Below are 19,385 nucleotides of genomic sequence, written 5' to 3'. Positions count from 1 at the left end.
CGTGTTTGGTGTTCCAGACAGGTCGGATTAAAGGAAGTAATCGAAGCATTTCAGAGGCGTGCTGCTAGATTTGTTACAGGTGTCTTGTACTCAAACAGGTATCCCTGAAGGGAAAAAGACGTTCATTTCGCGAAAAACTATCGTGGAAGTTTAGAGAACTGTCGTTTGGGACAGACTGCAGAACGATTCTGCTGCCACTAACGTAAATCTCTTTTCAGGACCGCAAGCACATGTCCCATACGGTGGCTTGCGGAATATATATGTAGCAGATGCACATGTAGAAGCGATGTCATACGGTATTAACGTGATGTCTCCTTGGAGTGGCTAAATTTTTGACTGGTGTGCTTATAAAATCTCATTGACCACCATTTAGAATTAATATGTATCTCGTCCAGGAGGATTTCGGTTGTTTTGGATGCCGGAAGTGACAGCGCAGTATATTCTGGGAGAACGTTCATATACTTACGTATCCAGCGATGACAGGCCTGGTGACCACGCGCTGCTTCCACGAACTGCCTCCAATCCTTACTGTTTTGGGCGCGGTTCCTCCAGGTGTCTTCACTCCACAGGGTTGCCAGGTCCTTCACCAGGTCGTCCATCGAGCGCTGCCTTGGTCGTCCTTTGGGACCTCTGGTGCTTCGTTTCCTCTGAAATACTTTGTTCACCTGTCTTTCTTATGGCGTATGAGCTAATTGGCCAGCCGGCCGCTGTGACCGAGCGGTGCTAAGCGCTTCAGTCCGGAACCGCGCTGCTGCTACGATCACAGGTTAAAATCCTGCCTCGGGCACGGATGTGTGTGATGTCCTTAGGTTAGTTAGGTTGAAGTAGTTCTAAGTCTAGTGGACTGATGACCTCAGATGTTAAGTCCCATAATGCTTAGAGCCATTTGAACCATTTGAGCTACTTGGACCGGCCACTGGATTCTTTTGCTCTTCAGCTGCTATAGGATCGTTGGTTGTTGCATAAAGAGGTAGATTTCCTCATTCTTCCGCCTCCTCCATTGTCCTTTTCTACGATGGGTGACATATCTTCCTATTACTCTTATTTCAAATGATAATATTTTTTCCTTTTCTCAGTCAGTCACGATCCAGATACCTGAGCCGTACGTGACTGTCGGGCATATCATTGTGTTGTGTATTCTCATCTTAGTATTCGCTGATACCGGTTATGAGCTGAACGTCTCCCTTAGGGAATATACGCATTTCATTCCCACTGCAGTTCTTACCCTGAAGTCCATTACTATGCTGTTGTCACTTGTAAACCAAAGTCTCCAGTATTTAAACTGGTGAACTTTCTTTAACCTCATGCCATCTATCTCGAGAAATTCTTAATGCTCTTATCGTCTTCCTAATTCCATGGACTCCGTTTTGTGTACATTAACTTTTAGCTCAGTCTTCTGTGCGTAGTTACCCATTTACATTCCTTTCAATACATGGTTCGGTTCACTTAGTAGTAGTGTACTATCTTCAAATGCGAGACAACTGGAATTACCATCCATCTCTACTCCAGTCCACTCCTGTTGTCTACGTTCCCTTATTCCGCTCTCCCCTGTACTTGGACCTCTTCCGTCGGGAGGAGGTAATTTTAACTAGACTCCGGATAGGGCACTGTCTTTTTAGCCATCGACATCTTTTAAGTGGCGATCCTCCCCCACTCTGTCCCCACTGCTCTCAACTGTGGACGGTGAGACACCTTTTACTTGAGTGCCCCTATTTTACTCCGTTGCGCGCCCGTCTACAGCTTTCGCCTGATATATCTTCCATTTTAGCAGATGACACGTTCTCAGCCGATCGCGTTCTCGAGTTTATTAGTGCCAGTGAGATGACGTCGGTCATTTGAAGCTCATTTTGGGGACAGACAACCCCCCTTCTATAGTGGTTTTTTAAGCTTTCCTTCTGTTTTTAGTTTCACTCCCATTGCTGCTGGTTTCCAGTTTCGTTTTTTTTTTTACCTTTTCCTAAGTCACAGACCGGGCGCTAATGACCGTAGTAGTTTTGCGCCCTAAAACCATAACAAAAAAAATCCCTTATTCCTTTCCCTAAGAATACATTGAATAAAATATAGAGGAGAGCATCCCCTTGCTTGAGACCAGTCTCTATCTGGAACGTTTCTGACGTGACTCCTCGAAAACACACTGCTGCGCTTGACCCATCTTTACACGTCTGCACCATTCTCACTAGCTCCTCGGGCTAAAAAATGGTTCAAATGGCTCTAAGCACTATGGGACTTAACATCTAAGATCATCAGTCCCCTAGACTTAGAGCTACTTAAACCTAACTAACCTAAGGACATCACACACATCCATTCCCGAGGCAAGATTCGAACCTGCGACCGTAGCAGCAGCGCGGTTCCGGACTGAAGCGCCTAGAACCGCTCTTCCACAGCGGTCGGCGCTTCTCAGGGATTCTAAAGTCAGACAGAGCATTGTATAGGCTATTCCTGCGGATGCTATCATACGAATTTGGAAATCGACCAACAGACTGTAGATATCATATTCTGTGAGTACTCGTATTATTTTGTCCAACTCTTGTAGCTCGTATGAGCCATCTTGTCAAGGTATGACACTGTTTTGTTGTATTATTCTAATGTTCCTGCAGAATAATTAGAATAACATCCATTAGTAATTGTACATAATTAAATATGAAGTGACGTAAGTGGTAAATTCCAAATCACGGCGGGGACAACGCCAGGGGGAGCGGGACTACGGCAGGGAGTCGGCGCGCAGCGGCGCGGCGTCGGTGGTCCGTGGTGCGCCTGCGCGCACGCCCCTGTCGCCATTGTGCTGTGACGAGAGAACGCCATGGCACACCCTTTTCCCAAGCCGGAGCGCGGGCGCGGTGCGTGTGACCGGCCTTGTTTTGCAGTCTCATTTAAATGCTTTAATCCTATTTTACACGCACCGTTTGTCGTTTCCCATGCCGCCTGAAAGAGACTAGCGCTAGTTTGTATACGTGGGCGTCGCCTGACTTTGGATGCCTCAGCGTATTCTCGTAAATTGGAGGATGTGTGAATTAGGAACGCCATTCTACTCGTGAAAATGTAACATCCGCCCTCTCTCACAAAAGTAATTAACGCACTGAGTCGACGAAGAACGTAGTGCTTTATGTGTTTACTGTATGAGTTGCCGATTCGTAGGGTTGACCGTGGCTGGTGTCAGTTGGAGCGGGACGGCTGAATAAACTGGGAGCCCGTGTTATCAGCCTGCTGTCGTCCGACCGACACTTGAGTGGTCCATTAGTTTAGAGAGAGAGATTTAAAACTCTAATGCGCATAATATGCTCGGAGTCTCTTGACAAAATTTCATTGTGAAATATACTTTGCCTTTGCATCTGGCTTGCAAGTTACTAAAAAGTAAATACATGGTGGGGCGGATGCATTTTCATACCACTCAAGACCTTTTTATTGACGAAGTACAGTTCCTACTGTACGGAATACCTTAACTTTACGATTGCAGGCACTTGGAAATAGCATACCATAAATCATACAGAGTGAAAAGTATTTAAACCGACAAACTCTGGGAGGTTGTGGGGGACATATAAACAAATATTTTTCCCTAATGTCATTTTTTCCTATGAGGTTTATTTAAACCGGTGGAGGCCGTATTACGATCTTCAGTTGTTAGAGGGCGTATTACGCTCTTCAGTTGTACGCAACTGATGTCCGCCAGTGTAGTAGTGCATTGTCTCTGTTTACTAATGGAGCGATACATCTGGAGTGAGTACATTGATATGGTTGGTGCGTACTGCGTAGCGTACCACAACGGACGAGCTGCACAGCAGGTTTATCAACTACCCGCTCCGTACAAGACAACGCATGTGGTTCCCACATGACGGGGCGCCGGCACTTTTCAGTCGTCGTGTCCCTCGATTCCTGGACCGACGGTTGCCAGAAACGTGGATTGGCAGAGGTGGTCCTGTACCATGGCCTGCTAGATCTCCAGATATGCCGCCTATGGACTTTTTTGTGTGGGGAGAGATGCGCAACCTTGTTTACGCAATTCCTGTTGCATCAGAAGAGGATCTGGTTGCCCGGATAGTAGCAGGAGCAGGAACAATTCAGGATACTCCTTGGGTTTTTGCCCGTGTCAGAACATGATCCGACGGTGTAACCTTTGTTTACGTGTCAATGGAGGCATATTTTAAAATGTAGAGTAATTGAAATTTGGTTGTGTTAATGTGTTGTCTCTTGGTCATAAAAAAATGGAAAAGTGTTTGTTGGTTTAATTAATTTGCCGCCAGAGAAATCTTCCTCTACCGGTTTAACTACTCCTCATACGAAAAAATGACATAGGGAAAAATAATTGTTTTGATGTCCCCTACAACCTCCCAGAGTTTGTCGGTTTAAATACTTTTCACCCTGTATATTGGCTGATGATCCTGTACGTAAAGCATCAATTGGTCAAACTGAAATGACCACGGTTTTGTTCAATACACGAAAAGATTCTCGTGTTTTCGATGATCATGGCAGTAACTTTTTAACGTAAGTCGCTCACTGCATCAAATAGTCCAGCCATAATTGACCATTATGATGTAATCAGCACAGTCATGTTTCTAGGATGTATGTAAGCTTAATATACGTTATACATATTTCATTAAAGTCTGCTGCTTTTTTACTCCTTAAGAATTTTGTCCTAATATATATTTAACTGTAAATAACATTGTAATGAAGTTTATTCATTGAAAAAAAGGTGTTTTCATATTTATCTGTTTCAGGCCACAGCAGCCGAAGTCAATAGTTTCCGAGTATGACAGCGGGTTACCAGCCATCAAAAAGCGACGTAAATCTGGAATAAAATAAACGATCGATGAACAGAAAAGAAAAGAAAGAAAAAAAATGCGTGAAACATTCCTGAACCACGTGAGCAGTTGCTGTCAGTGCTCAAATCTCTGTACATAAATGAGAAAGAAAAATTGCTCACGTGCTTTGAGGCAGATCTAAAGAAACTTCATTCTCCTACCACTATGCAGTAGTGCACTGCAGATCTTTACTGTAGTTACACTCATAGTCGCAAACACATTTTTTAAGATAATTCATTCTAGAGCACTTTCCCATAATCCACACGTCCGCCGAGGTTCTTTCCTGTAAAAGGAAACGTACACGCAGAGTTTTCATATTTCATTAGTATGTTGTGTTTGAGGGGCCAAAATTATGTAACCGTGATAATTGCGTAAGCATAAACGCACCCTCCCGGATAGCCGTGCGTCTTGCAGTGCCGCTTCCGGGACGGGAAGGTGTGCCGACCACGGATCTAATCTGCCCGGCGGATTGGCGACGAGCGTCGGTGTGGTTTTTAGGCGGTTTCCCACATCTCACCAGGTAAATACTGGGCAGGTACCCAGGTCCCGCCTCAGTTACATGGTTCGCAAACATTTAGAAAAACACTCGCACTCCTTCGTATATATAACGATGCACGCAGACGCGATACATATATTCCCTCTCAGAGGGATAACAGGGTGTCGACAGGAACGGTATCTTGCCACCCTGTAAATTAACCATACCAAATCCATAGTAAGCCTTCAGACTCTGTTTAGGTGCGGGACAAAGACCGAGAAGACAAGAAAAAGAAAAATTTCTTAAGTATAAACGTGTTGGTATAATTACTCTTTTTAAAAACTAGTGTAACTATTTAATGTCTTCGCAGAAAGTGGGGTTCGGAGGCTTGACTGCTCTGTAAAGTAGGATAGATCTTGATCTGTGGCATCTCTGCAGAAAGAGCACAAGTGTTACGGGGCACACCGTTCATCGTAAAATGTTGAACATGCAGCTCTGTAGCAGACCATCCCTACGGCTTCACACGTTGACTCAACGACGTCGTCAATTGCGATTGCAGTGAGCAGGGGTCCATCGGGATTCGACCGTCGATCAATGCAAATGTATCGGCTGTTCGAGGGAATCACATTTTTGCGACACTATCTCGATGGTTGTCTCCACAAACGCCCTCATCGAGGTGAACGGCGGCTCTAAACGTGCAGTGCGTCACGGGCGCAGGCTGGTGGGAGCAGTATTATGCTGTGGGAAACATTCTCCTGTGCGTTCGTAGCACCTACGGTAGTAATCGACCACCTGCATCCCTTCACGCTCGATCCTTTATCATGACACTGTGTGGTCAGACAATAGTGTACACCGTCTCATCCCAATTTGCAAAAATCCGTTGCTTCTAAGCATCAAGAGTAAAATTGTTTATTTTAATGTGCAGTTGTTTTGTGCAGGATCCTACTCACCAGAATACTATTTGTAGATACTCCTTCAAGAGCCCCCTCGGCGCAGCATTTGGTAGGCGGGTAAGGATCTCCTCCTACACAAAATCATAGTTAAATATGTGGATGTCGTGCTTATGTAAACAGACGTAGGCTACGCTTACGTCCCACCGTGATGGAAGGATGCACTACCTGGAAGGGGTAGTGGCGTCGGAGACAACAGTTTTATTTTTCGAAGATACACATATCCATATCGATGAACAATTCTTTTAAATGAATTTCAGTAATCGTAGGATCTCGGAAGCAATAAAAGATTATAAAGCTGTACAGTCATACCTTAACACAGTAATAAAGAAAATAAAACATGATTCCTTAACCTAGTCTCCAAAATGTTCTTCCTGCTAAAATGTTGTTCAGTGAAGCGTAAATTTCCACTTAACGACTAGTAAATAGGATACATATACAAAAATTATAAAAGGATAGCATAGAGGATATATCAGTAGTCACTATACAAACCTAATAACATGCAGAAACAAAAACACAGTAAAATGGAAAAGTAGTAGTGTTTGGAAGTTCTTTAGAAACCAGGCAGACAAATGTCCTCTAGCAGAGTAGTTTCAAATACTGCAACCTTTAACGATCGATGATTTTTGCTTGGTTCTCAGCACTGCTGTTGGAAGTGTTATGAACTGCTTCAAAGAGAGGAGAAACTGAACGCTCAGGAGACATTGCTCAAACTGGAGAACTATTAAAATTATAACTGAGGAATTTTACAAGCAATTATCTGACTGATTTGTCACCGAATCATTTGTTTCAGAATATTGGTATAGGAAAGGGAATCATTTGTATAGGGACAGTTGCAAGTGTCTACCGTGTCAATCTCACTTTTCAGTATGTCGAAAATTGATAACACATCAATATTTGGAGGCATTTAAGCGTAATGTAATAGTAGTCCGAGAGGTCGGTTGGTGAGTTCGAGTAACGACCTCACATGTGGGCTGTGCAGTAAGCATTGTGGAGTACAGTATTGTGTGAAATGGTGCAGGCCATATGCGATGTAGCCATGGCTCTGACCGAAAAGTTGAATTACCGATCTTACACTCAGTGATATTCGCGGAATGGTAGCAACTGCTGGCAGAATGACTAAATCCTATTTGCGTCGATGACCTCTGTACTCCAGTCTGTGTCGTGCAAGGATATTATCTGTTGGCGTCTAATGACGAGGTACTTCACTCGCGGCAAATACATTGCCATCCGGTGTGAATCGAAATCATTGAAACATTAATGCCGTAGCACAGTGAAAAAGACAATGAAGAGCAACGATCAAATTCTTGTTCCACTTTTTTCAGCGGCTTCCGTAAAACATTTCAGTCGAATGCGGAAATGGTTCCTTCAAAAAGGTCACAAACGTTTCCCTCACACACATTTCTTTAACGACGTCTCCTGCGCCCGCCTCTCCCGCCTTCCAAAAAAAAAAAAAAAAAGTGTCACGTATTCAATGGTGCAGAAAATATTCGAGGGTAATGAGAAAATTCCATAGCCTGGCAGTGAAACAATGTGTTTTGTTGTGGTCTTCAGTCCAAAGACTGGTTTGATGCGGCTCTCCATGCTACTCCATCCTGCGCAAGCCTCTTCATCTCCCAGTACCTGCTGCAACCTTCATCCCTCTGAATCGGCTTACTGTATTCGTCTCTTAGTCTCCCTCAACGATTTTTACCCCACTCGCTTCCCTCCAGTACTAAATTGGTGATCCCTTGATGCCTCAATGTGTCGTTCCAACCGATTCCTCCTTTTAATCAGGGCCGGCCGCAGTGGCCGAGCGGTTTTAGGCGCTACAGTCTGGAACCGCGCGACCGCTACGGTCGCAGGTTCGAATCCTGCCTCGGGCATGGATGTGTCTGATGTCCTTAGGTTAGTTAGGTTTAAGTAGTTCTAAGTTCTAGGGGACTGATGACCTCAGAAGTTAAGTCCCATAGTGCTCAAAACCTTTTGAACCATTTTTTTAAATCAGGTTGTACCACAGGTTTATCTTCTCCCTAATTCTATTCAGTACCTCTTCATTAGTTACGTGATCCATCCGCCTAATCTTCAGCATTCTTCTGTAGCACCACATTTCAAAAGCTTCTGTTCTCTTCGTGTCAACTCTGCTGCCTTCACTATTTCACCTCTCAAAGCTATCCATAGTTCCTGTACTGTATTCTTTTCCCCTGTTCTTGTCAATCGTTCTCTAATGCTCTTCAATCTCTGATCCCTTCAGTTTATCCAGGTCCCATCCCCTTAAATTCCTGCCTTTTTTCGGTTTCTTCAGTTGTGATCTACAATTCGTAACCAGTAAATTGTGGTCAGAGTCCACATCTGCCCCTGGAAACGTCTTAAAATTTAAAATCTGGTTTTTTAAAACTTTGTCTAACCATTATATAATCAATCTGAAACCTTCTGGTGTCTCCAGGTCTCTTCCACGTATACAACCTTCTCTCATGATTCTTAAGTCAAGTGTTAGCTATGATTAAATTGTGCTCTGTGCAAAATTCTACTAGGCGGCTTCCTCTTTCATTCCTTTCCCCCAGTCCCTCTTCACATACTACTTTTCCATCTCTTCCTTTTCCTGCTATGGAATTCCAGTCCCCATGACTATTAAATTTTCGGTTCCCTTAAGTATCTGAATAATTTTTTTTATTTCATCAAACATTTCCTCAATTTCCTCCTCATCTGCGGAACTAGTTGGCATATAAACTTTTACTACTGTACTGGGTGTGGGCTTCGTGCCCACCTTGGTTACAATAGAGCGTTCACTATGCTTTTCGTAGTAGCTTATCCGCATTCCTATTTTTTTTACTCATTATTATACGTACTCCTGCATTACCCATATTTGATTTTGTCTTTATAACCCTGTATTCACGCGACCAGAGACCCTGTTCCTCATGTCACCGAACTTCACTAATTCCCACTATATCTAACTTTAACCATTCCATTTTCCTTTTTAAATTTTCTAACTTACCTGCCCGATTAAGGGATCTGACATTCCAAGCTCCGATTCGTAGAAAGCCAGTTTTGTTTCTCCAGGTAACGACGTCCTCCTGAGTAGTCCCTGCCCAGAGATCCGAATGGGGGATTATTTCACCTCCGGAATATTTTACCCAAGAGGATACCATCATCATTAAACCATACAGTAGAGATGGATGCCGTCGGGAAAAATTATGGCGGTAGTTTTTCCATGATTTCAGCCGTCCACAGTACCAGAACAGCACAGCATGGCCGTTTCCGTTGATGTTTCAAGGCCAGATCAGTAATCATCCAAACCTTTGCCCCTGCAACGACTAAAACGCTGCTGCCCGCCTTCAGGAACCACACGTTTGTCTGGCCTCTCAACAGATACCCTGGCGTCTCAACAGATACACCTCCATTGTGATTGCACTTCGGTACGGCCATCTGTATCGCATGCAAGCCTCCCCGCCAACGACAGGGTCCATGGTTCATTGGGGGGGGGGGGGATTAATACTTTTTTTTTTTTTTGTATAATCCCCTTTTAAAATCAGTGTGCACAGTAGAACGTTTCCATCACTGAAGAGTGATTCTTGAAGAAAGACAACATATTGTAAATAGAATAGATAACCGAAAAAATAGTTGTTCAGATGTTTCCATTTTACCACTGCCAGGGCATCGTTGTGGACAGGATATCGCCCTGGTAAAACAGTTTTTGATCTTTCGTTTGTTGACCAGATGGCATCCGGTTAATCCAAACTACTTGCGTTGTGTTTGCCAGTAACTTGCATTACCACTTCCGAAAGGTATTCATAACAACATTTGCATTAACGTCGATGTAAACTCTGACCGTAGTCCCTCCAAGAGATGAAAAGGACTTGGTCTATTTCAGGCGTGGACGACGGCTGCCATCAAGTGTTTTGTTATTTCCGACTGGGACTGGTAAACCCACGCCTCATCCACAGTAACAATTTCCCCACAAAATTAGATAAATTCGTTTGAAACCGGCCTAAACATTGTTGAGAAATTCGTTTTCTCATTTGCTTTTCACCAGTATTTAATAATTGCGACACTCCTCTAGCACTTAGCATTGTCGTAATTGGTTATTAATATACAATTACCCTAATATTTTTATATGGTTTGTCTATGACGTCGTTTGTTCCAGTCACCTTTAGTCGCTGATCGTCCAACACTTTATAGTGCACCTTCGCGATGGTTTCATCCATCTTTACCGGTGTGGAACATACTTCGTGTGAATCCATCTCTCCGCTACGGTCGCAGGTTCGAATCCTGCCTCGGGCATGGATGTTTGTGATGTCCTTAGGTTAGTTAGGTTTAACTAGTTCTACGTTCTAGGGGACTAATGACCTCAGCAGTTGAGTCCCATAGTGCTCAGAGCCATTTGAACCATTTGAATCCATCTCTAAGAAGGGGAGGCCACGACGCTGGGATCACAGATTTACTTCAAACTTCGTACAACTTTAGTAGGCCATTAACACAACATAATGTGCAAGTAGTAAGGTGTACTACTCTGGCAATTTCGAGCAAATCGCAAGAGAAGTTTTGCGCGTCTGTTATGTAGCTGGTGCATCTGTGCCTAGGTGCCGGTCGTTATAGTTCACGGTGGTCAAGTCGTTAGTGTTCCAGCATCGTAAGACGAACGTGCATGAGGCGATGGTTCCACTCCCGCTGACACCTTCGTTTTTCTAGTACAAGTGTAAATCGTGTAATTTTCAAAAAAATTGCACCTACACTATGCGTTGTTACTACATTAGCAACGTCTCACCGCTACGCAGGCTAACTGCCAAATAGGGTCTTCATATGTGTCTGCAGCTCGAAGCTTCGAGGTGCAAAGTAGTTCAGCGTACTATACAAGATGGTATGCATAAGAGACTTCGCAAATCACGACAGGCATACATTTTTATAAAATCTCTGTGAATATCTTCATTTAGTTGTCGATAGTTATAACTATGTTTGTTCTAATAATTAAATTTAATTAAAAATAGTAAGCTTTCAGATAACATGAAATTCACAAAAATTTAATGCAGATAAACGTGGTTTACTTTAATTATAGTACCTCTAAAATTTCATATAAATTAAATAATATGACCAATGATGAAAAAAATATTGATTGAACTTTATCTTTCAGCGAGAGTCGAACCGTCGCCTCATTCATGTTTGTAGTCGGTTGCTCGAATGCTAACCACTTGACCACCATGAATTCTAGCGTCCGCCCCCTATGCACAGATACATGTACACCAGTTACGTAAAAGACGCGTAAAACTTCTTTTGCGATTTTCTTGGAATTGCCAGTGTAGTGCACCTTGCTACTTGCACTTTATGTTGTTTTAATGGCGCACTAGAGGTGTACAAAGTTTGAAGTAAATCTGTGAGCCCAACTTCGTAGCTTCCCCTTGTAAGAGAAACATGAGCATATTTAAATTCAGACAGCATTGAACATCGAAGGGCGGATTTATTAAAAACCAACACAAACGTTAGATGCATTTCCATTGGCAGTACACCGTCCAAAATATAAAAATGTTTGACAGCACTGTATTCCCCGTAATCCATTTCATTGTAGTACACACATCACGACTATTTTAAATATCCATACAAACAAGGCTCTTCAGATGAAGTTACCACGAAAACTACTCGACTGTGTAACTTACATCATCATAACAATAACTGAATGTCATTGATATCGACGCCATCTCTATTAGAAGAGAAACTTGCATTGAATGCAGTAATCGTAACAAAAGGTTTTAGGACTGCACAAGTTTCTCAGTGGGTGTTCCTGACAGTACTTCAGTGATCTGACGCTGCGGGTTTAGCGTCAACATCCGAGACATGCTCTTCATTACTGTTAGCGACTGTGTCTGGGGTTTTGGCATGGACCAGCATTAGCTATGCATCTAGATGATTCGTCTTGTTATCGTTTGGTGCTGTGGTTTGCTTTTGACACAGTACCAAAGTTTTGTGCATTCATTTTCTATTATTTGTACAGAAGGCCGTCGACTGTGCGTTCACATATAGCTGTTATCGCAGAGCCGACTGCGGAAGACAGTGCCGAGCCGCGGCCTATGTTATCGACATAATTACCACCAATCGAGAAAGGCTTGAGACAGCTTGCACATCGTCTCTGCCAGTATCTGTGAGTTGCCGTAAAGCTTCAAAAATTCCGTTGCCACTTGGAGGAGACAAAGTGGAATACGTTCCTCTATGCTTATTGCCTCGTGTTTACAATGTTTTCTGTATTTTGTACGTTTTTTAATTAAAACTGAATCTAAACTTCGTCCATAGGTCCTAGCTGGCCGATCGGTACCGGCTGTCTCCATGTCATCCTCCACCAGTGGTGTCATTGGATGCGGTATGGTGAGGCGGGGAGGTCAGAACATCGCTCTCCCGGCCATTCTCTGTTTTCGTGACGTGGAGCTGCTATTCATTCGGCATGACGAGGCTGATTGCACTCTGTTCCAGTCCTCTTACCAACGAAAAATCCCTGATACTACCGGCAATCGAACTCGGGTCCTCTTAATGGCAGACAGCCGCGCTAACTACTACTAAGTGTTCCAAAACCCTAAGTGTTCCTTCAGTGTTTTAGTTTTTATCTAACAGTGTATTTTCAAAATTAGCAAAACAAAAACCAAAAGGAACTGCAGACAAGTGACAGTTTTACTGTGAAAATAGCGAAGAATCGATGTTAACGGCCTAACAAGCATTGCAGAATTTTCCTTGGTTTTGATTACTGATGTTTTATTTTTCGTTAGTTATTTTCAGTTTCCTTTGTTGTTATTTGGTCCACAAAGGAATCTACAAATCAATGTATAGTTGTATGACAGCACACTTTATGGCGTTATCTACCTTATTTTGCAATCGTCCAACGTATGTCTTTAGGGCTCAAAGATATATATACGGCAACAGTGAATGATTTATAGCTAAGCAAAAGACAGAACATTGATGAAAATTGCTTAATACCATGGCCAATGCTTAAAAATATGTTCCAAATTACTATAAATTTGTTGTAAATCAGCAGTGTTGTGGTTCAGAAAAAGTTTTACGGGTTCTTCATGTAAGACAATTTCACGGCTGGTTTGCACTCATCCAAATGGTCACTACCGTAGAAGATTAATGCAGTTTTAATATTTGGTAGGCTATAGCTGAGGAAGACGGTGTTAGGTTCACGTCATCTACTTATGCGAATAGAGTGAACCTTCATACGAAAAATATTCCTATATCGGTGAATGAGAAAATATGTGATGAAGACCATTTCAGCATAAGTGCTTTGTGTGCGCGAGTGTCCTTGTTGATAGACTATACCGGCATAATACAGAATTGACACACTATGTTTGCTGCGATTTACCGCCCTCCTTTGCGGCTCACTGTGGGATAGGACAATAGCATATTCTGCTATCACTAGGGGGCTTGGTGAAATGAGATTACACGAACTATTTTACAGATATTACCACTTATGAAAGCTCACCAGTCGACAATCATTTCTTGGTCGATCTGAGCCCTCATTACGGCCTTGTCGCAGTGGATACGCCGGTTCACGTGGGATCACCGAAGTTAAGCGCTGTCGGGCGTGGTCGGCACTTGGATGGGTGACCATCCAGGCCACCATGCGCTGTTGCCATTTTTCGGGGTGCACTCAGCCTCGTGATGCCAATTGAGGAGCTACTCGACCGAATAGTAGCGGCCTCGGTCAATAATACCATCATAACGAACGGGAGAGCGGTGTGCTGACCCCACGTCCCTCCTATCCGCATCCTCCAGTGAGGATGACACGGCGGTCGGATGGTCCCGTAGGCCACTCGTGACCTGACGACGGAGTGCTTTTTTTTTTTTTTTTTTTTTTTTTTTTTTTTTTTTTTTTTTTTATCTGAGCCCTCATTTCCGTACTGCAAGGTACCCGCAAATGTTGTCACACTACCGTCACCGTTTCATTCGAGATGATAGAGCATGATACGTGAGCTACAAAACAACTTTAACAGAAATAATGAAAGCAGAGTGCAACTGCCAAACACTATGGGACTACGCGAACTAAACCGTCGGCGTACACAGCTTTTAGCTCACGAATGCAGGAAATTAAGGCTGAAAATTTTCGTGGGCTTTTAAAAATATCGCTGACGTAGAACAGTCGATCGTCGAATCTTCACTTGCCGTTGACAGCAATGTCACTGCAGAAACTGTGTGTGTGTGTGTGTGTGAGAGAGAGAGAGAGAGAGAGAGAGAGAGAGAGAGAATGGGGAGGGGGGCAGGGGGGTGGGGGGCGGGGCAGCAAGCAAGCAAGTCTTGACGTGATATTAGAAAAGCCGCGCAGATACCGGGTGAACGTTATGACGATGTATATGCGCAAATCCTAAAAAGGGAAACTGATTTATCTCTTAGCACGCCATTGCTGCCATGTAGGGCGCAAGTCACCCCAGTCAAAGATATCGACAGCAGAGGAATATTCGAAACGATTGCTTTCAATAATAAGAGTGCACTTGGAAGAGATCAGGTCAACAGGGCCGGCCTGGGTGGCCGAGCGGTTCTAGGTGCTACAGTTTGGAACCGCGTGACCGCTACGGTCGCAGGTCCGAATCCTGCCTTGGGCATAGATGTTTGTGATGTCCTTAGGTTAGTTAGGTGTAAGTAGTTCTAAGTTCTAGGGGACTGATGACCTCAGAAGTTAAGTCCCATAGTGCTCAGAGCCACTTGAAGGTCAACAGGAAACGTCTCTGAAACGCAAAAGGGATCGTTTCTCCTCTGTCTGTAGACGCTCTTGAACATCGTACTCAAACCTGGAATGGAGTTCGACCACTAAAATCTCGCTCGAATAGTAATACCGACGCCGAAAAGGTTAATAACGCTGCTATATCTGATTGAGTCAATAAACAACAACGGATCAATGAATACGGCGAGAAAACAATAATTTTTCCCAAGGACTAAGCTGGCTTCCGCCTAGGACAATCAGCAACGGACCCAGCATTATGCACTGGCAGCAGGAAATCACGCCATCGGGAACGGCCGAGTATCTAGGTATTACAATGGCCAATATCATGTCATGAAAGCCACAATTAACTGACAACGTAGCAAATGCCCAAGAAACAGTAAATTCAGAAAAACTTCTAAATCGCATGTTGAAGCAGCCTATCATACAACAAGAATGGCACAAAACTTTCCTTCGGTCAGTCCTCTGGATTTGAACTGTCGATTATAACCAAAACCAGCTGAGAGAATAATAGCTAGTGCGGGAGGAAACCTAACACTAACTGCAGAACTTCATTGACAAACAAACAGGGAAGCAGAGCACGATCATATGAAACAACTGTTATGTAGCGACTATTGCAGGATTGAACCCCAGGATAGTAGCTATAGAACCACAAGTATAAACACATAGTAGATGACGCAGACTAATAAGGTAAGGAATGAGATGGTTTTCCGCAGAATCAGCGAGAAAAAATATGCGGGAAACACTGACAGGAAGGAGGGACAGGATGAGAAGACATCTGTTAAGACACCAGGGAAAACTTACATGGTGTTAGAGGGAGCTGTAGAGGAACTGACCACGAAATTACCTCAAGGGAAAGGATAAATTTTTTTTACAGAACCATCAGTGGTATGAGCGTGTACAGTATGACACGCCAATTGAAACATTCCTTGAGAACATAATTATCGATTTTCTTTTACGTGAAAAGAAATTTCGTTTTACTACGCTAAAAACCATGGCTGTTTGATGACTGACGAAGTTCTCCACGAGTCTGTAAGTGTTAGAAAAAATTTGTTGGCATTGGCATCTCAATTTTAAACGATGATCACAAACCCCTGGACTGCCCGTGAGTGGTTAGCAGCTGTTGATTGGCATCACCGATATTTGTAAGTAATCTGGCACTATGATGGATGGTTAATCCAAAACAGGTCAGCTGAAAGTGAGACCTGCAGATGACTTAGCCACGGATATGCAGTAGAAATTTTGTGTTAAAAAGCTACAATGCAGAGCCTTGCGTAACGCTGTTCGGTCATAGGCTGTGACTAGAAATGTGCATGCACAGAAATGAGGGAGGACCTCCCTAACGTCCAAATTCACCAAAAGTATCGAGAAGATGAAACCATACAGCACTATGAAATCTCTCGTGGAATAATTTTGTGGGGTAACTCTTCACATAGAAGGAAAGCATTGACTGCAAAAATGTGAGCAGTGAGAATGATATGTGATGCTCAGCTGCTGTCGTCATGGAGGCACCGCTTAAAGGAGTTCAGGATTGTAACTGCACCATCACAATAAATGTATTCAATAATCAAATTCGTCGTAAATAATACGCCACAGCTTGAGGAGAACAGTAATGTTCATATCTACAACACTAGAGGAAAAAATGATATTTATTACCCATTGCTAACTAAAGCTCTCAGTGGCTCAGAAGGAAGGTCAATATGTAGCAGCAAAATATTTTTATCATGTGCTCAATAACATAAAGTGTCTGATATGTAGCAAAAAAAGTTTTAATTCTAACCTAAAATTATTTCGTTTGACCAACTCGTGTTCCATGGACTAATTCTTATTAAACCTTGTGGTGCAGTTGTCCACTGTGTCGACTGCAGTTAATGTCGTTTCGTTGGTGTTTTTAATCAGTCCTGAGGCTGCAAATGCACATAGTCCACTCTAGTGAATACTCCCTATTGCTGTTGTACCCTATGTGCATTTTCAGTCTAAGGGCTGATTAAAAGCGGCAAAGAAGCAACATTAACAGGTGTCAACTGCAGTGGTCAACGGCAACGCAGCATTAAAAACTGATAACTTATGAGAAAAATATGGTTCTTAATTGTAATTGCAGGCGTAGGACTAAAAATATACAGGGTGTCACAAAAAGGTACGGCCAAACTTTCAGGAAACATTCCTCACACACAAATAAAGAAAAGATGTTATGTGGACATGTGTCCGGAAACGCTTAATTTCCATGATAGAGCTCATTTTAGTTTCTTCCACCTACGCTCAATGGAGCACGTTATCATGATTTCATACGGGATACTCTACCTGTGCTGCTAGAACATGTGCATTTACAAGTACGACACAACATGTGGTTCATGAACGATGGAGCTCCTGCACATTTCAGACGAAGTATTCGTACGCTTCTCAACAACAGATTCGGTGACCGATGGATTGGTAGAGGCGGACCAATTCCATGGCCTCCATGCTCTCCTGACCTCAACCCTCTTGACTTTCATTTATGGGGGCATTTGAAAGCTCTTGTCTACGCAACCCCGTTACCAAATGTAGAGTCTCTTCGTGCTCGTATTGTGGACGGCTGTGATACAATACGCCATTCTCCAGGGCTGCATCAGCGCATCAGGGATTCCATGCGACGAAGGGTGGATGCATGTATCCTCGCTAACGGAGGACATTTTGAACATTTCCTGTAACAAAGTGTTTGAAGTCATGCTGGTACGTTCTGTTGCTGTGTGTTTCCATTCCATGATTAATGTGATTTAAAGAGAAGTAATAAAATGAGCTCTAACATGGAAAGTAAGCGTTTCCGGACACATGTCCACATAACATATTTTCTTTCTTTGTGTGTGAGGAATGTTTCCTGAAAGTTTGGCCGTACCTTTTTGTAACACCCTGTACGTTCATTAATATTTACACTTGTCACGTATATATATCCTGTAAACTGACTGTTTCCACATCATTCCAGGGAAAGAATCATCAGATGATGTATGGAACCTGTAACTGACACAAGATATTCACACGAAGCAGTAAAAGCTAGTGAGGTGACAAAAATCACGGAACACCTCCCAATATCGTATCTGACCTCCTTTTGCATGGCGTAGTATAGGAACTCGATGTGGCATGGACTCAACAAGTCGTTAGAAGTCCCCTGCGGAAATATTGAGCTATACTGTCTCTATAGCCGTCTGTAACTGCGGAAGTGTTGCCAGTGCAGGTTTTTTTTTTTCACGAACTGACCTCTCGATTATGTCCCATAGATGTTCGATGCGATTCACGTCGGGGAATCTGGTTGGCCAAACCATTTGTTCGAACTGCCCAGAAACTTCTTCAAACCAATCGTGAACAAATATGGCGTGGTGACGTCGCGCATTGTCGTTACTGAAAATTCCGTCGTTGTTTTGGAACAGAACGTCAGTGAATGGGTGCAAATGGTCCCCAAATAGCTGAATATACAGAGGACCAGTCCATTCCATGTAAACACGGCCAACGTCATTATGGAGCCAGCAGCAGCTTGCGCAATGCCTCATTGATAACTTGTGTCCATGGCTTCGTACGGTCTGGGCCACGCACTAATGCTACCGTCAGCTCTTACCAACTGAAATCGGGACCTATTTCACCGGGCCATGGTTTTCCAGTCCTATAGGGTCCATCCGATATGGTCACGAGCCAAGGAGAGTCGTTGCAGACGATGTCTTGCTATTAGTAAAGGCACTCAGGTCGGTCGTCTGTTGCTATAGCCCATTAACGTCAACTTTCGACGCAATGTCCTAACCGATACGTTCGTCGTACGTCCCACATCGATTTCCGCGGTTATTTCACACAGTGTTGCTTGTCTGATAACACTGACAACTATGCGCAAACGCCATTGCTGTCGATTGTAAAGTGAAGGCCGTCGGCCACAGCGTTGTGTGTGGTGAGAGGTAATGCTTGAAATGTGGTATTCTCTGCGCTCTCTTGACCCTGTGGATCTCGGAATATTGAATCCCCTAATGATTTCCGAAGTGGAATGTCCCATGCATCTAGCTGCAACTGCCATTCCGCGTTCAATGTGTGTTAATTGCGGCCATAATCACGTCGGAAACCATTTCACATGAATCACCTGAATACAAATGGTAGCTCCGCCAATGCACTGTCGATTTGTAGCTTGTGTACGCGATACTACCACCATCTGTAGATGTGCATAATGCTATCCCATGACTTTTGTCACTTCCAGCACGCATTGAAATCGCAAGCAGGCATAGGGACAGTTTTCATTATTGTATGTTGTGCACTGATACACACATTATCAATAATGAAATGGGACGTTCACTGGTCCTTTATTCCATCTCAAGTGACTATTAATAACAGATTTACAAGTAAATTTAGACTGTAGGCTTTTATGAAATGACTGAGAAAAACTAACAGAGATATAAATCCATAACATAAAAATAAGGTTTTAAAAATAGCAGCTAGATGACTGACACTGCTACACAGTCTTTGTGTATCGATGCTCATGCTTC

General features: G+C 43.3%; 1 protein-coding gene across 1 annotated transcript in view; it reads left to right on the top strand.

The window, feature by feature from the left end:
- Window positions 1-6,573, top strand: part of LOC124721198 (probable ATP-dependent RNA helicase DDX31) — a 250,456-nt gene extending 243,883 nt beyond the window's left edge. Inside the window, exon 12 of the mRNA XM_047246043.1 lies at window positions 4,713-6,573. Coding sequence (XP_047101999.1) covers window positions 4,713-4,797 — 85 coding nt within the window. The 3' untranslated portion in view covers window positions 4,798-6,573. The remainder of the gene's footprint in view (window positions 1-4,712) is intronic.
- The last annotated feature ends 12,812 nt before the right edge of the window (window positions 6,574-19,385 follow it).

Source organism: Schistocerca piceifrons, chromosome X (genome assembly GCF_021461385.2).
Source record: "Schistocerca piceifrons isolate TAMUIC-IGC-003096 chromosome X, iqSchPice1.1, whole genome shotgun sequence".
Lineage (NCBI taxonomy): Eukaryota > Metazoa > Arthropoda > Insecta > Orthoptera > Acrididae > Schistocerca > Schistocerca piceifrons.
This window is presented reverse-complemented; position numbering and strand designations above follow the sequence as displayed.